At 46.5% G+C, this 18,255-nt stretch overlaps 1 protein-coding gene across 2 annotated transcripts in view; it reads right to left on the bottom strand.

The window, feature by feature from the left end:
• The window catches only part of LOC106577338 (transmembrane protein 145-like), a 79,766-nt gene that overhangs the window by 11,777 nt on the left and 49,734 nt on the right, over positions 1–18,255 (bottom strand). For both annotated transcript variants that reach the window (XM_014155305.2, XM_045712934.1), the window contains exons 2-7: positions 10,032–10,106; positions 9,441–9,518; positions 5,458–5,544; positions 3,513–3,614; positions 1,500–1,584; positions 885–956 (exon numbers count right to left, since the gene is read on the bottom strand). In XM_014155305.2, the coding sequence (XP_014010780.2) occupies positions 885–956; positions 1,500–1,584; positions 3,513–3,614; positions 5,458–5,544; positions 9,441–9,518; positions 10,032–10,106 (499 nt within the window). The remainder of the gene's footprint in view (positions 1–884; positions 957–1,499; positions 1,585–3,512; positions 3,615–5,457; positions 5,545–9,440; positions 9,519–10,031; positions 10,107–18,255) is intronic.

The following is an 18,255-nucleotide window of genomic DNA, read 5'->3' as shown; positions in this document are numbered from 1 at the left end:
GAGCGACAGATGAAGAGGAGAGAGCGACAGATGAAGAGGAGAGAGCAACAGATGAAGAGGAGAGAGAGCGACAGATGAAGAGGAGAGAGAGCGACAGATGAAGGAGAGAGCGACAGATGAAGAGGAGAGAGAGCGACAGATGAAGGAGAGAGCGACAGATGAAGGAGAGAGCGACAGATGAAGAGGAGAGAGAGCGACAGATGAAAAGAGAGAGCGACAGATGAAAAGAGAGAGCGACAGATGAAAAGAGAGAGCGACAGATGAAAAGAGAGAGCGACAGATGAAAAGAGAGAGAGCGACAGATGAAAAGAGAGAGCGACAGATGAAAAGAGAGAGAGCGGTGGGTTAGAAGGGAAAGATGCCGTGACAGAGACACAAAAACAGAGATGGTAATGTAAAGAGAAGGATAGGGAATGAGAGAGAGGGAGAGAGAGGGGAGTGGTGTATTAGGCATTAGTATGTGCAGCAGGGGTCTGTGTGTTTGTAGACACATGGGCTGTATTATCTGAGAAGATACTCTCCATATTGAAACTCTGTCACATCTGCCTTCCCTTTATCTGCCCCACTTTACTTTCCCCGGCTGGCTTCTACATGTTCAGCCCTAATGACAAGTTCCTCCACCAGAGAGGGGGCCACTCTTCCCTCATTCCAGAAAGACATGCCCCCATGACTCCATAATGACAAGCTCTATTCCTCTACTCTTTGTCTTCATTCCAGAAAGGACTAGCACTAATTCTGACGTTTGGTGCATTGGTGCATTAATGCCAATGAGACATTTGTGTGAAGATGGGAGTTAAGAGCAGAGATCTCAGGTTAGGATTGGCTGCTAAGTGCTTTTCTGGTGTGAGGAAGACGAGATCTGATGATGTTCCTCAGGCACTTACAGGCAAAATAACACGAGAGTATGAAGACCAGGGAGAAGATAACCAGGAACGTGATGTCACTTTCCAGGATCCCTGAGAATAGAGGCATGGGGTTAGGGAGAGGTAGAGAGAGGTAGAAACAGAGAGAGAGAGGTAGAGAAAGAGAGGTAAAGAGGTAGAGAAAGAGAGGTAGAGAGAGAGGTAAAGAGGTAGAGAGAGAGATAAAGAGAGAGAGATAAAGAGAGAGAGGTAGAGAGGGAGAATGTGAGGGAGAAAGAGAGGGAGAAATGGAGGGTGAAATCGAAAGCGCGAAAGAGAGGGCAGATAGAGGGTGTGAGATGGTGATGAGAGAGAGAGGGGGAGAGAGGGAGTGAGGGGAAAAGAGAGAGCAACAGAGAGACAGAAAGAGAGAGGTCATTAGAACATCAGAATAAGAGAGTAGCTTAATATTGTCATTTTCTAAACTGAGTCCCTTTTTCCTTTTTACCCATTCCGCTCATGTTAATCCATCATCATTAATTCATTCATCCATTCCTTCCTTATAATCATTTGTTCATTTTAATATGCTTTATTGGCCGTGTTAAATAGTGTTGGACGAGCCATTAACGTTCATTCTGTAATCTGTGTCGTTCTCACCAAACTCGTCTGCAGAGAAATGCTGTGTCCAGAAAGACTGGCCATTGGTCAGCTTCATCTCGTACTCCAGCTGCAAACCTTCTCCCTGAGAGACAGAGACGGAGAGGGAGAGACAGAGGAAGAGGAAGAGAGGGAGAGAGAGAGACAGAGGAAGAGAGGGAGAGACAGAGGAAGAGGAAGAGAGGGAGAGACAGAGGAAGAGACAGAGAGGGAGAGAGAGACAGAGGAAGAGATGGAGACAGAGGAAGAGGAAGAGAGGGAGAGACAGAGGAAGAGACAGAGAGGGAGAGAGAGACAGAGGAAGAGAGGGAGAGAGAGAGACATAGGAAGAGAGAGAGACAGAAGAAGAGGAAGAGAGGGAGAGACAGAGGAAGAGACAGAGAGGGAGAGAGAGACAGAGGAAGAGAGGGAGAGAGAGACAGAGGAGGAGAGAGAGAGACAGAGGAAGAGAGGGAGAGAGAGAGACAGAGGAAGAGAGAGAGAGACAGAGGAAGAGAGCTGGGAGTTAGATGGAGTGATAGTGAGTGCACAAAGAGCTCATTTCACAGAGAGGAGTTCAAAGCCTCTGGAGTTTGTGTTGTTGTGCTGTAAGTGAGAGAAAAAAACCTTTGATTTCATCTGCCAGCCAAGACTCCATCTCAGTACCTCCATCAGAAAGAGTGAGGAGCATGAAGCGTGCACTGTCACAAAATCAATACTAGCCAGGCAGGACTGGGAGAGAGGGAGAGAGACAGAGAGCAGTGGGGAGACAGCCAAGACTGGGAGAGAGGGAGAGAGACAGAGAGCAGTGAGAGAAGACATGCAGGACTGGGAGAGAGGGAGAGAGACAGAGAGCAGTGAGAGAAGACATGCAGGACTGGGAGAGAGGGAGAGAGACAGAGAGCAGTGAGAGGAGACAGGCAGGACTGGGTTGGAGGGAGAGAGAGAGACATTGATGAGAGACAGAGCAGTGAGAGGAGATGAAGTGACGCAGAGAAAGAAGGCCACAGTAAAGGAGAGATTCAAAGAGTGAGTGAACAAGAAAGAGTAAGAATGAGAGAAAGAGGTGAAGAGAAAGAGAGAGAGAGTAAGAACTGAGAGAGGGTGGAAGGCGTGTATTATATTGGCAGTGTGCAGGCGAGGTATGGCGGGGTGAGACGGGGAGAGTCCCTGGGGCCATGTGGGCCGGAGACAGAGCTTTAACTTCAGTCCTACACCATTAGGCATCATGTCCGTCAACAGCCCTCCACTTGCTGCCGTGACAACACAACACACTCTCCAGGAAACATCCGCTTCAATCCTGTCTGTCCCTCTTCACAAACACTCACTCTCTACTAACACCACAACACTGCCCGTCAGTGTGTGGATACACTGGCCCTGCCACAACACACAGGCGCACACACACACACACACACACACTTGTGCATCCATATGCACACACAAAAGCACGCATACAGAGAAGATCTACACTGAGCATACCAAACACCTTCCTAATATTGAGTTGCACCCCCCTCCCCCCCAATTCGTCAGGGCATGGACTATACAAGGTGTCAAAAGCTTTCCACAGGGATGCTGGCCCATGCTGACTCCAATGCTTCCCACACTTGTATCAAGGTGGCTGGATGTCCTTTGGGTGGTGAACCATTCTTGATACACACAGACAACTGTTGAGCATGAAAAACCCAGCACAATAATTTTTTGTTTTGCCCATTCACCTTCTGAATGGTGCACAATCCATGTCTCAATTGTCTCAAGGCTTAAAAATCCTTTAACCCGTCTCATCCTCTTCATCTACGCTGATTGAAATGGATTTAACAAGTGACATCAATAAGGGATCATAGCTATCACCCGGATTAACCTGGTCACTCTGTCATGGAAAAAGCAGGTGTTCTTAATGTTTTGTACACTCAGTGTATGTCAATCTGCTAGTGTATTTGTTATGTGTGTGTGTGTGTGTGTGGGGGGGGGGTGTCATCAGAGTAACAATGTCTGTGTGCGCTAGCCATCAGTGAGAAGTGAAAGGTAGGTGCTCACCCCACACTTGCTGAGAGCGATGTACCACCATCTCTCCCTCACCGAGCGGAAACTACGACCTCCCACACAACTCAGCACCTCCTCATCCCCCTCTCCTTCCACCTTAGAGACAGAGACAGCAGAAACAAAGAGAGACAGAGTTAATATTTCAAAAACACATTGAATCAACACATCCTAACACATTTCCAATGAGGGAGTTACACCCAGACACCTCGGTCTCACATACACATACTCCTCACACCTCAAAATAGCTAGCTCTTTTAGTTATAACTGAATAACTAAAAACAACCACAGTCCCATAGGCAAACATACAAGACAAGCCCACATATACAGTGCCTTCAATAAGTGTTAATACCACTAGACTTATTCCACATTTTGTTGTGTTACAGCCTGAATAAAAAATTGTTTAAATATATTTTATTCCTCACCCATCTACACACAATACCCCATATGGAAAGTGAAAAGATGTTTAGACATTTTCGCAAGTTTATTGACAATTAAATACAGAAATATCTCAATTACATATGTTTTCACACCTGAGTCATTACTTTGTAGAAGCACCTTTCGAGGCGATTACCGCTTTGAGTCGTCTTGGGTATGTCTGTATCAGCTTTGCACATCCAGAGTTACTTTGGCTGTATGTTTGGGGTCATTGTCCTGTTGGAACGTAAATCTTCGCCCCATTTTGAAGGTCGTTTGCACTCTGAAGCAGGTTCTCATCAAGAATTTGATTGTATTTGGCTCCATTCATTGTTCGCTCTATCCTTACCAGTCTCCCAGCCCCTGCTGCTGAAAAGCATCCCCATGGCATGAGTCTGACACCACCATGCTTCACGGAAGGGATGGTGTTAGACGGGTGAGGAGCTATGCCTGGTTTTCTCCAGACATAGCACTTTGCATTCGGGCCAAATAGTTAAATTGGCCTTTTGCCTTATGATCTCAGTCTTTCATGTGCCTTTTTGTAAACTAAAGGCATGCTGTCATGTGCCTTTTTCTCAGGAGTAGCTTCCGTCTGACGATTCTCCCAACAACCCAGATTGGTGAAGTGCTATAAAGCCTTCAAACTCAACTCTGGACCTCAAAGCTAATTCCACTGCATTTTTTCCTTGTTGCCCTTTAATCAGGGACTGATTTGGGTAAAATTAACTTTCAGGTAGAACAGAAAACCAGCAGGCTCCGGACCTCGTAAGGAAATAGCTGAATACCCCTGCTGTAGAGACTGTTGTCCTTCTGGCAGGTTCTCCCATCTCAGCCAAGGAACTCTGTAGTTCTGTCAGAGTGGTCAATGGGTTCTTGGTCACCTCCCTGACCAAGGTCCTTCTTGCCCAGTTGCTCAGTTTGGTCGGACAGCCAGCTCTAGGCAGAGTCTGGGTAGATCCATATTTTTTCCTAATGATTTTCCTAATTTCCTAATGATGGAGACCACTGTGCTCTTGGAGCCTTTCAACACTAGAAATTGTTTTATACCCTTCCCCAGATATATGCCACATCACAATTCTCCTTCAGAGCTCTACGGACAGTTCCCTGGACTTCATGGTATAGTTTCTGCTCTGACATGCACTATCAACTGTGGGACCTTATATATACACACCGATGTGTTTTTCTAAACCATGTCCAAACCATTTTATTGGCCACAGGTGGACTCCAATCAAGTTGTAGCGACATCTCAAGGATGACCAAAGAAAACGGAATGCACCTGAACTCAGTTTGGAGTGTCATAGCAAAGGGGTCTGATATTTCATTTTCAATAAATTTACAAAACATTTCTAAAAACATGTTTTCACTTTGTCATTATGTGGTATGTGTGTATTTTTATATTTAATCTATTTCATTTTGAATTCAGGCTGTAACACAACAAAATGTGGAATAAGTCAATGGGTATGAATACTTTCTGAATGCACTATATAAGACAGAGAGCTGTAGAGGAGGTTGTCCATGTTCTTACCACACAGCCAGACCAGGTGTAGCGTGTGGTCAGGTTGATAACCTGGTTATTCTCTGGCCTCAACACTGCCTCCTTCTGGTAGCAGTCCTGCGGTCAAGAAATACGGTAAAGATTAATAAATAAACGGTGTCATACACACATCACATTATGCACAGGTACTGGACGAACTAACCATAGAAATAGAATGAATAGAAAGGGCATCTCCATTCAAGTCAATGATGGCATAATCAGTGGACTGGCAGCCATTTTGAGTCCACCCATAGTCCCAGTTGGTATTAGATAGAACGTCGCAAGTAGAAAAGGACTCCCGTGGGTCTTGCAGGTCACGCGGGATTCCGGCAGGAATCAAAGTGATATTCTAGAGTCAAGATTGGGACAGGATGTGACAGTCCACAAGAACGGGCAGTACAGGAATAGTTTTAAACAGATTTTTTTTTTTTGGGGGGGGGGGGGTTAGGCTCACTCTCACTCCTTGCTCCAGTTGTAGTTGCCAACGTACGTCAGTGAATGATGAAGCCTTCAAGAGAGGAATTGTAACATCTCATTGCTGCCAAGGATCCACCACTAACAGTAGAGCCATTTAAAGGAAAGAGCAATGTTTTAGCAAAATGTGATATATGCACTACCGTTCAAAAGTTTGGGGTCACTTAGAAATGTCCTTGTTTTCCATGAAAACATACATGAAAATAGTTGAAAAATGAATTGGAAATATAGTCAAGACGTTGACAAGGTTATAAATAATGATTTTTAATTGAAATAATAATTGTGTCCTTCAAACTTTGCTTTCGTCAAAGAATCTTCCATTTGCAGCAATTAAAGCCTTGCAGACCTTTGGCATTCTAGCTGTCAATTTGTTGAGGTAATCTGAAGAAATTTCATCCCATGCTTCTTGAAGCAACTCCCACAAGTTGGATTGGCTTGATGGACACTTCTTACGTACCATACGGTCAAGCTGCTCCCACAACAGCTCAATAGGGTTGAGATCCGGTGACTATAATGGAGTGGCCAGCACAGACAGAATACCAGCTGACTGCTTCTTCCCTAATTAGTTCTTGCATAGTTTGGAGCTGTGCTTTGGGTCATTGTCCTGGTGTAGGAGGAAATTGGCTCCAATTAAGCACAGTCCACAGGGTATGGCATGGCGTTGCAAAATGGAGGGATAGCCTTCCTTCTTCAAGATCCCTTTTACCCTGTACAAATCTCCCACTTTTCCACCACCAACGCACCCGCAGACCTTCACATTGCCTCCACCACTTGCTTGACAGATGGCGTCAAGCACTTCTCCAGCATCTTTTCATTTTTTCTGCATCTCACGAATGTTCTTCTTTGTGATCTGAACACCTCAATCTTAGATTCGTAGGTCCTTAACACTTTTTTTCCCAAACTTCCTCTGTCCAGTGTGTGTCATTTTGCCCATCTTAATCTTTTATTTTTATTGGCCAGTCTGAGATATGGCTTTTTCTTTGCAACTCTGCCTAGAAGGCCAGCATCCCAGAGTCGCCTCTTCACTGTTGACCTTGAGACTGGTGTTTTGCGGGTACTATTTAATGAAGCTTCCAGTTGAGGACTTGTGAGGCATCTGTTTCTCAAACTAGACACTATAATGTACTTGTCCTCTTGCTCAGTTGTGCACCGGGGCCTCCCACTCCTCTTTCTATTCTGGTTAGAGCCAGTTTGTGCTGTTCTGTGAAGGGATTAGTACACAGCGTTGTACGAGATGTTCAGTTTCTTGGCAATTTCATGAAATAGCCTTCATTTCTCAGAACAACAATAGACTGACGAGTTTCAGAAGAAAGTTATTTGTTTCTGGCCATTTTGAGCCTGTAATCGAACCCACAAATGCTGATGCTCCAGATACTCAACTAGTCTAAAGAAGGCCAGTTTTATTGCTTCTTTAATCAGGACAACAGTTTTCAGCTGTGCTAACATAATTGCAAAAGGGTTTTCTAATGATCAATTAGCCTTTTAAAATGATAAACTTGGATTAGCTAACACAACGTGCCATTGGAACACAGGAGTGATGGTTACTGATAATGGGCCTCTATACGCCTATGTAGATATTACATAAACAATCTGCCGTTTCCAGCTGCAATAGTCATTTACAACATTAACAATGTCTACACTGTATTTCTGATCAATTTGATGTTGTTTCAATGGACACATTTTTTTGGTTTTCTTTAAAAAACAAGGAAATTTGTAAGTGACCCCAAACTTTTGAACGGTAGTGTATATTGAACAAAAATATAAATGCAACATTTAAAGTGTTAGTCCCACATTTCATGAGCTGAAAAATAAGATCCCCGAAATGTTCCATATGTACAAAAAGCTTATTTCTCAACTTTTATGCACTGATTTGTTTACATCCCTGTTAGTGAGCCTTTCACCTTTGCCAAGATAATCGATCCACCTGACGTGTGGAATATCAATAAGCTGACTAAACAGCATGATAATTACACAGCTGCGCCTTGTGCTGGGGACAATAGAAGGCCACAACACAATGCCAGAGATGTCTCAAGTTGAGGGAGTGTGCAATTGGCAGGCTGAGTGCAGGAATGTCCACCAGAGCTGTTGCCAGAAAATGTGTTAATTTCTCTACCATAAGCCGCATCTTATGTCGTTTTACAGAATTTTGCAGTACGTCCAACCGGCCTCACAACCGCAGACTATGTGTAACCATGCCAGCCCAGGACCTCCACATCCAACTTCTTCACATGCGGGATCGTCTGAGACCAGCCACCCAGACTGCTGATGAAACTGAAGGGTATTTCTGTCTGTAATAAAGCCATTTTGTGGGGAAAAACTAATTCTGATTGGCTGGGCCTGGCTCCTCAGTGGGTGGGTCTATGCCCTCCCAGGTCCACCCATGGGTGCACCCCTGCCCAGTCATGTGAAATCCATAGATTAGGGCCGAATAGCCTGAGGCCACAGGACTCTTTTCAAATGATCTATTTCTCTAAGTGTGAGCATTGCGAACCGTAGGTTGGGAATTTTGACCTGGTTACATGTGCATTGAACAACACAGCAGCTTTTCGGAATGTTTTGTTATTTCTGTATAACAAACAAAAGTAGACCATGAAGTTAGCTCTTTTACAATGGAGGTCAATGGGAAAGAATGTTTGTTTCCCCCAATTTGTGGGTGTGGTCGTGGGGAATTCCTTCATATGATGTGAATATCTGAATATCAACTGGCTATGCCAGGAAGTAAAAGCAGGAAGTGTACCCTTCAAAATGTGCTGTGATTTGTTGAGTAAACTCAACTGATATTACAAAAAAAACAATTGGCTGTTTTCGCTGCATAACATGTAGAAGTTGTCCCTTTTCAGGTTTAGAAGACTGCTAAATGCTAACTCCTGTTTGTATAAGCTGGTTAGCATACAGAAATCGGTGGTGGTAGTCAGTCATTTGTAACTGTAATGCAGTTGATTGGTAACAATGACATAAACATGCATTGGGTTTGACATCCATACAAGCCTTATATTCCGATTTTTACCTCAACATAGTGTGAAATACACATGTAAACAATAGCCTAAATGTAGGATCATTTTGCTGAGGCGCAATGAGGAGACTCAGGATCTTTTGCCCACGGCCCTTTCCCCCACGCGTTTCATGGCAATTCCATTGTTTTGGTCGAGTTCGATTGACCTCTTTACTGCATCCATCAGTTGATAGAACATTCCAAAATACCATGGAAATTATTGCATCACAATACCAGGCAGTGATTGCGAGTGTACCCATGAGTTTACCAGTCAAATTGCCAGGGTTAGAGCGTCCAAGCCCGTTCTATTCATTCTATTTCTATGGAACTAACTCCATATAAAGAAACAGAAATGCCTGTACACACAATGTTGCCCAGATCACAGAAGGAGCATGGTCAGGTAAAACAGAGCAGATGGAAACACACATACATATATATATATATATATATACACAGGAAGACACACACACACACACGCCAAGCGTGATACAGAGTAGTGGTTTCTCACCTTGTCCGGCTTCTTGTACACAGCTGGCCACTGAGAGCTGTCATCAAAGTAGAGCAATATATTCTGACAGCACCGCGACTAGAGGAGAGAGAGAATGAGAGAATGGAGGAGGGAAGGAATGGGAAAAGGAGGCCTAAGATTAACACCAGACTGCCTCAAAGTCTGCAGACCACTAACAGCAACCAGAGTAACACAGAAAGGAGGACAGAAATAAAAAAGAGGAGAGGAGAGGCCAGAGAGGAGGAGAGGACAGGACAGGAGAGGGTAAATGTATGGAGAATATAACAGGAACAGACAAAGGTAGATACAACTACCAAAGACAGAAAGAGTGAGGAGAGAGAGGGAGAGAAAATGAATCAGTGAGGAGAGAGACAAGAGAGAGATGGACATAGAGGAAAGATGATGAAGGATGACTTGTAAAACAAAGTTTGTCAGACAGAAAATAAGAAAAGAATAGTGTACAGGGGGACAATATGAGAGAGAGCGAGAGAGAGAGAGCAACTCACTAAGAAGGAGAGAGCCAACAATACTGATGAAACAAAATAAGAAAAGAGAATGATAGATAGGGGGTCAGTTGACCTATAACCTGACCTTTTGGTAGCGGAACCGGAAGTCCAGACGTCCAAAATCAGTGAGAAAACAGAAGCGAGTGAGGAACAACCAGTCCTGTTTAGAGTGGGGAACCAGAGACGGGCCGAGGAGGAGGAGGGAGAGAGGGGCATAGGGTAGAGAATGGGGAGAGGAGAGGGGGAGATGAAGGTGAGATGGGGAAGAGAGCAGGAAAACCTGGCTGTAATACTCAACCAGCATCATGTCAAGATATAGAGCTGATGGTATACAGTGCTTCACTGTCCTTCCATAAGGCACTGCAGCAGGGTCAGTCAATGGGCTGTCCTGCAGATGTAGGCTGACAGACACATACACAGGCTGTATAGAATTGATCATTTTAAACAACACAGAAAAGGTTGAACTTACAGCTGCACTATATCTCATAGATAGCGAGCAAATCCATAGCCATATGTCAGAGAGTAAGCCATCTGTAGTTAACAGTTAACACACTCAGCCATACAGTACCAGTCAAAAGTTTGGACACAACTGCTCGTTCAAGGGTTTTTCTTTATTTTTACAATTTTCTACATTGTAGAATAATAGTGAAGACATCAAAACTATGAAAAAACACATATGGAATCATGTAATAACCAAAAATGTGTTAAACAGATCAAAATATATTTTATATATGTTATATTGTTTAAAGTAGCCACCCTTTGCCTTGATGACAGCTTTGCACACTCTTGGCATTCTCTCAACCAGCTTCATGAAGAATGCTTTTCCAACAGTCTTGAAGGAGTTCTCACATATGCTGAGCACTTGTTGGCTGATTTTCCTTCACTCTGCGGTCTAACTCATCCCAAATCATCTCAATTGGGTTGAGGTCGGGTGATTGTGGAGGCCAGGTCATCTGATGCAGCACTCCATCACTCTCCTGCTTGGTCAATTAGCCCTTTCACAGCCTGGAGGTGTGTTTTGGGTCAACAAATGATAGTCCCACTAAGGGCAAACCAGATTGGATGTCGTATCGCTGCAGAATGCTGTGGTAGTCATGCTGGTTAAGTGTGACTTGAATTCTAAATAAATCACTGACAGTGTCACCAACAAACACCCCCACACCATCACATCTCCTCCTCCATGCTTCACGGTGGGAACCACACTTGCAGAGATCATCCGTTCACCTACTCTGCGTCTCACAAAGTCACGGCGGTTGGAACCAAAAATCTCAAATTTGAACTCATCAGACCAAAAGACAGATTTCCACTGGTCTAATGTCTATTGCTCGTGTTTCTTGGCCCAAGCAAGTCTCTTCTTCTTATTGGTGTTCTTTAGTAGTGGTTTCTTTGCAGCAATTCGTTCATGAAGGCCTGATTCACACAGTTTCCTCTGAACAGTTGATGTTCAGATGTGTCTGTTACTTGACCTCTGTGAAACATTTATTTGGGTTGCAATATGAGGTGCAGTTAATTCTAATGAACTTATCCTCTGCAGCAGAGGCAACTCTGGGTCTTCCTTTCCGGTGGGGGTCCTCATGAGAGCCAGTTTCATCATAGCCTTGATAGTTTTTGCGACTGCACTTGAAGAAACTTCTTTAAATTGACTGACCTTCATGTTTTAAAAGTAATGATGGATTGTTGTTTCTCCTCGCTTATTTGAGTTGTTCTTTCCATAATATGGACTTGGTCTTTTACCAAATAGGGCTATCTTCTGTATACCCCCCCTACCTTGTCACAACACAACTGATTGGCTCAAAAGCATTAAGAAGGAAAGAAATTCCACAAATGAACCTTTAACAAGGCACACCTGTTAATTGAAATGCATTCCATGTGACTACCTCATGAAGCTGGTTGAGAGAATGCCAAGAATGTGCAAAGCTGTCATCAAGGCAATGGGTGGCTACTTTGAAGAATCTCAAATATAAAATATATTTTGTGTTATTTCATAGTTTTGATGTCTTCACTATTATTCTACAATGTAGAAAATAGTAAAAATAAAGAAAAACCCTTGAATGAGTAGGTGTGCCCAAACTTGACTGGTACTGTATATCAAGAGGCCTAACTTCCAGACCTGCAGTACTACATACTACATACAGTAGTACATACTGCACTTCAATGTATTTTATTGTCCTAGATTGTATTATCCTAGGTTAAAGGTGTATCCATGACTACAGAGCAGTCACAAAGGAGGAGAGGTGGTGGGACTGGGGGCTGTGCCTGGGGTATATCATATGACTGCCCAAGGACTGTGAAAGACCCCCTTGTTAGGCTCAGACACACACACCAAACCTCCATTCCCCCCATTATTGTCATAGCAACTGACACATGCTGCCCGAGTTTGCAGCTGCCATAGAAACCATGAGAGTCACCGCACTCTCAGAAATACACACTCCTTTCTACTTCCTTCTCTCTTTCACATGCACACACACGCGCACACACCCAACCCTGTAAATTAATCTGTGTTGCACAGACATATTGATCTAATTTTAGACCCTCCAGGCCAAACAGGTTAACGTCTTTCCATTTGTATTGACCATCTCTCTCGCTCTAGCTGTCTTTCTGTCCTTCTGTATCTACGACCTCTTCTCTATTTGGCTGGGCTGTTTGGGGCCTGACGTTCGCAGCTGCTGAGCACTTCCGGCCATGCAGTCCTGTTTTACTCTGTTCTTACCCAATAACGTGGAAATGGTCATCAAAATTGTTAAAAGATAAATAAAAAAATATTCCCCTTAAATGCAATTTGAAGGATAAAGATACTCCAAACTTTTCACATTTTTATAATCCATCAGATAGTGAATTATAGCACATAATGAATAAAGTTCTGGGATTTCGGTGGGAATTCAGCTATTCAATCTATTGTATTTATTGTATTTTTTTTTCTAAGAATACACACATATATAAATGTTGTTACTGTATCAGGTATTTTTTTTATTTACAGTATATTTTGTGTTCAAATGAAGACAATTTTATGTGTGAAATTTGCTCACATACACCATGTATATTTGCATCTACGAACAAATTAACATAAGGGAAGGAACAGGGCTGCAATCACCAAAAACCTGCTCTGTCCACCCTACCTGCTCTGTCTACCCTACCTGCTGTCACCTGTGTTATCTACTCTACCTGCTCTGTCCACCCTACCTGTATTAACCTGCTCTTGTCTACCCTACCTGCTCTGTCCACCCTACCTGTATTAACCTGCTCTTGTCTACCCTACCTGCTCTGTCCACCCTACCTGTATTAACCTGCTCTTGTCTACCCTACCTGCTCTGTCTACCCTACCTGCTGTCACCTGTGTTATCTACTCTACCTGCTCTGTTTACCCTACCTGCTGTCACCTGTGTTATCTACCCTACCTGTATTAACCTGCTCTTGTCAACCCTATCTGCTCTGTCTACCCTACCTGCTGTCACCTGTGTTATCTACCCTACCTGCTCTGTCTACCCTACCTGTATTAACCTGCTCTCTACCCTACCTACTGTCACCTGTGTTATTCACCCTACCTGCTCTGTCTACCCTACCTGTATTAACCTGCTCTTGTCTACCCTACCTGCTCTGTCCACCCTACCTGTATTAACCTGCTCTTGTCTACCCTACCTGCTCTGTCCACCCTACCTGTATTAACCTGCTCTTGTCTACCCTACCTGCTCTGTCTACCCTACCTGCTGTCACCTGTGTTATCTACTCTACCTGCTCTGTCTACCCTACCTGTATTAACCTGCTCTCTACCCTACCTGCTGTCACCTGTGTTATATACCCTACCTGCTCTGTCTACCCTACCTGCTGTCACCTGTGTTATCTACCCTACCTGTATTAACCTGCTCTTGTCAACCCTACCTGCTCTGTCTACCCTACCTGCTGTCACCTGTGTTATCTACCCTACCTGCTCTGTCTACCCTACCTGTATTAACCTGCACTCTACCCTACCTGCTGTCACCTGTGTTATTTACCCTACCTGCTCTGTCTACCCTACCTGCAGTCACATGTGGTATCTACCCTACCTGCTCTCTCAACCCTACCTGCAGTCACCTGTGTTATCTACCCTACCTGCTCTGTCTACCCTACCTGCAGTCACCTGTGTTATCTACACTACCAGCTCTGTTACCCTACCTTCTCCGTCTACCCTACCTGATGTCACCTGTGTTGTCAACCATACCTGCTCTGTCACCCTACCTGCAGTCACCTGCTCTGTCTACCCAACCTTCTCTGTCTACCCTACCTGCAGTCACCTGTGTTGGCTACCCTACCTGCTCTGTCTACCCTACCTGCTTTGTCTACCCTACCTGCTTTGTCCACCCTACCTGCTGTCACCTGTGTTGTCCACCCTACCTGCTCTGTCTACCCTACCTGGTCTGTGTACCCTACCTGCTCTGTCTACCCTGCCTGCTCTGTCTACCCGACCTGCTCTGTCTACCCTACCTGCTCTGTTTACCCTACCTGCTCTGTTTACCCTACCCGCAGACACCTGTGTTGTCAACCCTACCTGCTCTGTCTACCCTACCTGCAGTCACCTGCTGTCCACCCTACCTGCTCTGTCTACCCTACCTGCAGCCACCTGTTCTGTTTACCCTACCTGCTCTGTCTACCCTACCTGCAGTCACCTGCTCTGTTCACCCTACCTGCTCTGTCTACCCTACCTGCAGTCACCTGCTCTGTTTACCCTACCTGCAGTCACCTGTTCTGTCTACCCTACCTGCAGTCACCTGTTCTGTCTACCCTACCTGCAGTCACCTGTGATGTGTACCCTACCTGCTCTGTCAACCCTACCTGCAGTCACCTGTGATGTCTACCCTACCTGCAGTCACCTGCTCTGTCTACCCTACCTGCAGTCACCTGCTCTGTCTACCCTACCTGCAGTCACCTTCTCTGTCTACCCTACCTGCAGTCACCTGCTCTGTCTACCCTACCTGCAGTCACCTGCTCTGTCTACCCTACCTGCAGTCACCTGTTCTGTTCACCCTACCTGCTCTGTTACCCTACCTGCAGTCACCTGCTGTCCACCCTACCTGCTCTGTCTACCCTACCTGCAGCCCCCTGTTCTGTTACCCTACCTGCTCTGTCTACCCTACCTGCAGTCACCTGCTCTGTTACCCTACCTGCTCTGTCTACCCTACCTGCAGTCACCTGCTCTGTCTACCCTACCTGCAGCCATCTGTTCTGTTTACCCTACCTGCTATGTCTACCCTACCTGCAGTCACCTGCTCTGTCTACCCTACCTGCAGTCACCTGCTCTGTCCACCCTACCTGCTCTGTCTACCCTACCTGCAGTCACTCGCTCTGTCTACCCTACCTGCAGTCACCTGTTCTGTTTACCCTACCTGCTCTGTCCACCCTACCTGCAGTCACCTGCTCTGTCTACCCTACCTGCTCTGTCTACCCTACCTGCAGTCACCTGCTCTGTTACCCTACCTGCAGACACCTGTTCTGTTTACCCTACCTGCTCTGTCTACCCTACCTGCAGTCACCTGCTCTGTCCACCCTACCTGCTCTGTCTACCCTACCTGCAGTCACCTGCTCTGTCTACCCTACCTGCAGCCACCTGTTCTGTTTACCCTACCTGCTCTGTCCACCCTACCTGCAGTCAACTGCTCTGTCTACCCTACCTGCAGTCACCTGCTCTGTCTACCCTACCTGCAGTCACCTGGTTTGTCTACCCTACCTGCTCTGTCTACCCTACATGCAGACACCTGCTCTGTCTACCCTACCTGCAGACACCTGCTCTGTCTACCCTACCTGCAGTCACCTGTGTTGTCTACCCTACCTGCTCTGACTACCCTACCTGTATTAATCTTCTCTGTCTACCCTACCTGCAGTCACCTGCTCTGTTTACCCTACCTGCAGTCACCTGTTCTGTCTACCCTACCTGCAGTCACCTGTTCTGTCTACCCTACCTGCAGTCACCTGTGATGTGTACCCTACCTGCTCTGTCTACCCTACCTGCAGTCACCTGTGATGTCTACCCTACCTGCAGTCACCTGCTCTGTCTACCCTACCTGCAGTCACCTGCTCTGTCTACCCTACCTGCAGTCACCTTCTCTGTCTACCCTACCTGCAGTCACCTGCTCTGTCTACCCTACCTGTAGTCACCTGCTCTGTCTACCCTACCTGCAGTCACCTTTTCTGTTTACCCTACCTGCTCTGTCTACCCTACCTGCAGTCACCTGCTGTCCACCCTACCTGCTCTGTCTACCCTACCTGCAGCCACCTGTTCTGTTTACCCTACCTGCTCTGTTTACCCTACCTGCAGTCACCTGCTCTGTTCACCCTACATGCTCTGTCACCCTACCTGCAGTCACCTGCTCTGTCTACCCTACCTGCAGTCACTTGCTCTCCCTTACCCTACCTGCTCTGTCAACCCTACCTGCAGTCACCTTCTCTGTCTACCCTACCTGCAGTCACCTGTTCTGTTTACCCTACCTGCTCTGTCCACCCTACCTGCAGTCACCTGCTCTGTACCCTACCTGCTCTGTCTACCCTACCTGCAGTCACCTGCTCTGTTTACCCTACCTGCAGTCACCTGTTCTGTCTACCCTACCTGCAGTCACCTGTGATGTGTACCCTACCTGCTCTGTCTACCCTACCTGCAGTCACCTGTGATGTCTACCCTACCTGCAGTCACCTGCTCTGTCTACCCTACCTGCAGTCACCTGCTCTGTCTACCCTACCTGCAGTCACCTTCTCTGTCTACCCTACCTGCAGTCACCTGCTCTGTCTACCCTACCTGCAGTCACCTGCTCTGTCTACCCTACCTGCAGTCACCTTCATGTTTACCCTACCTGCTCTGTCTACCCTACCTGCAGTCACCTGCTGTCCACCCTACCTGCTCTGTCTACCCTACCTGCAGCCACCTGTTCTGTTTACCCCACCTGCTCTGTCTACCCTACCTGCAGTCACCTGCTCTGTTCACCCTACCTGCTCTGTCTACCCTACCTGCAGTCACCTGCTCTGTCTACCCTACCTGCAGCCACCTGTTCTGTCTACCCTACCTGCAGTCACCTGCTCTCCCTACCCTACCTGCTCTGTCAACCCTACCTGCAGTCACCTTCTCTGTCTACCCTACCTGCAGTCACCTGTTCTGTTACCCTACCTGCTCTGTCCACCCTACCTGCAGTCACCTGCTCTGTCTACCCTACCTGCTCTGTCTACCCTACCTGCAGTCACCTGCTCTGTCTACCCTACCTGCCTTGTCTACCCTACCTGCTTTGTACACCCTACCTGCTGTCACCTGTGTTGTCCACCCTACCTGCTCTGTCTACCCTACCTGCTCTGTCTACCCTACCTGCTCTGTCTACCCTGCCTGCTCTGTCTACCCGACCTACTATGTCCACCTTACCTGCTCTGTTTACCCTACCTGCTCTGTTTACCCTACCCGCAGACACCTGTGTTGTCTACCCTACCTGCTCTGTCTACCCTACCTGTATTAATCTTCTCTGTCTACCCTACCTGCAGTCACCTGCTATGTTTACCCTACCTGCAGTCAACTGTTCTGTCTACCCTGCCTGCAGTCACCTGTTCTGTCTACCCTACCTGCAGTCACCTGTGATGTGTACCCTACCTCCTCTGTCAACCCCACCTGCAGTCACCTGTGATGTCTACCCTACCTGCAGTCACCTGCTCTGTCTACCCTACCTGCAGTCACCTGCTCTGTCAACCCTACCTGCAGTCACCTTCTCTGTCTACCCTACCTGCAGTCACCTGCTCTGTCTACCCTACCTGCAGTCACCTGCTCTGTCTACCCTACCTGCAGTCACCTGTTCTGTTTCCCTACCTGCTCTGTTACCCTACCTGCAGTCACCTGCTGTCCACCCTACCTGCTCTATCTACCCTACCTGCAGCCACCTGTTCTGTTACCCTACCTGCTCTGTCTACCCTACCTGCAGTCACCTGCTCTGTTACCCTACCTGCTCTGTCTACCCTACCTGCAGTCACCTGCTCTGTCTACCCTACCTGCAGCCACCTGTTCTGTTTACCCTACCTGCTATGTCTCACCCTACCTGCAGTCACCTGCTCTGTCTACCCTACCTGCAGTCACCTGCTCTGGCAACCCTACCTGCTCTGTCTACCCTACCTGCAGTCACCTGCTCTGTCTACCCTACCTGCAGTCACCTGTTCTGTTTACCCTACCTGCTCTGTCCACCCTACCTGCAGTCACCTGCTCTGTCTACCCTACCTACTCTGTCTACCCTACCTGCAGTCACCTGCTCTGTCTACCCTACCTGCAGACACCTGTTCTGTTTACCCTACCTGCTCTGTCTACCCTACCTGCAGTC

The sequence above is a fragment of the Salmo salar genome, chromosome ssa02, assembly GCF_905237065.1.
Source record: "Salmo salar chromosome ssa02, Ssal_v3.1, whole genome shotgun sequence".
In the NCBI taxonomy this organism is placed as follows: domain Eukaryota; kingdom Metazoa; phylum Chordata; class Actinopteri; order Salmoniformes; family Salmonidae; genus Salmo; species Salmo salar.
The sequence above is the reverse complement of the archived record's forward strand: the minus strand, read 5'-3'. Positions and strand labels throughout refer to the sequence as shown.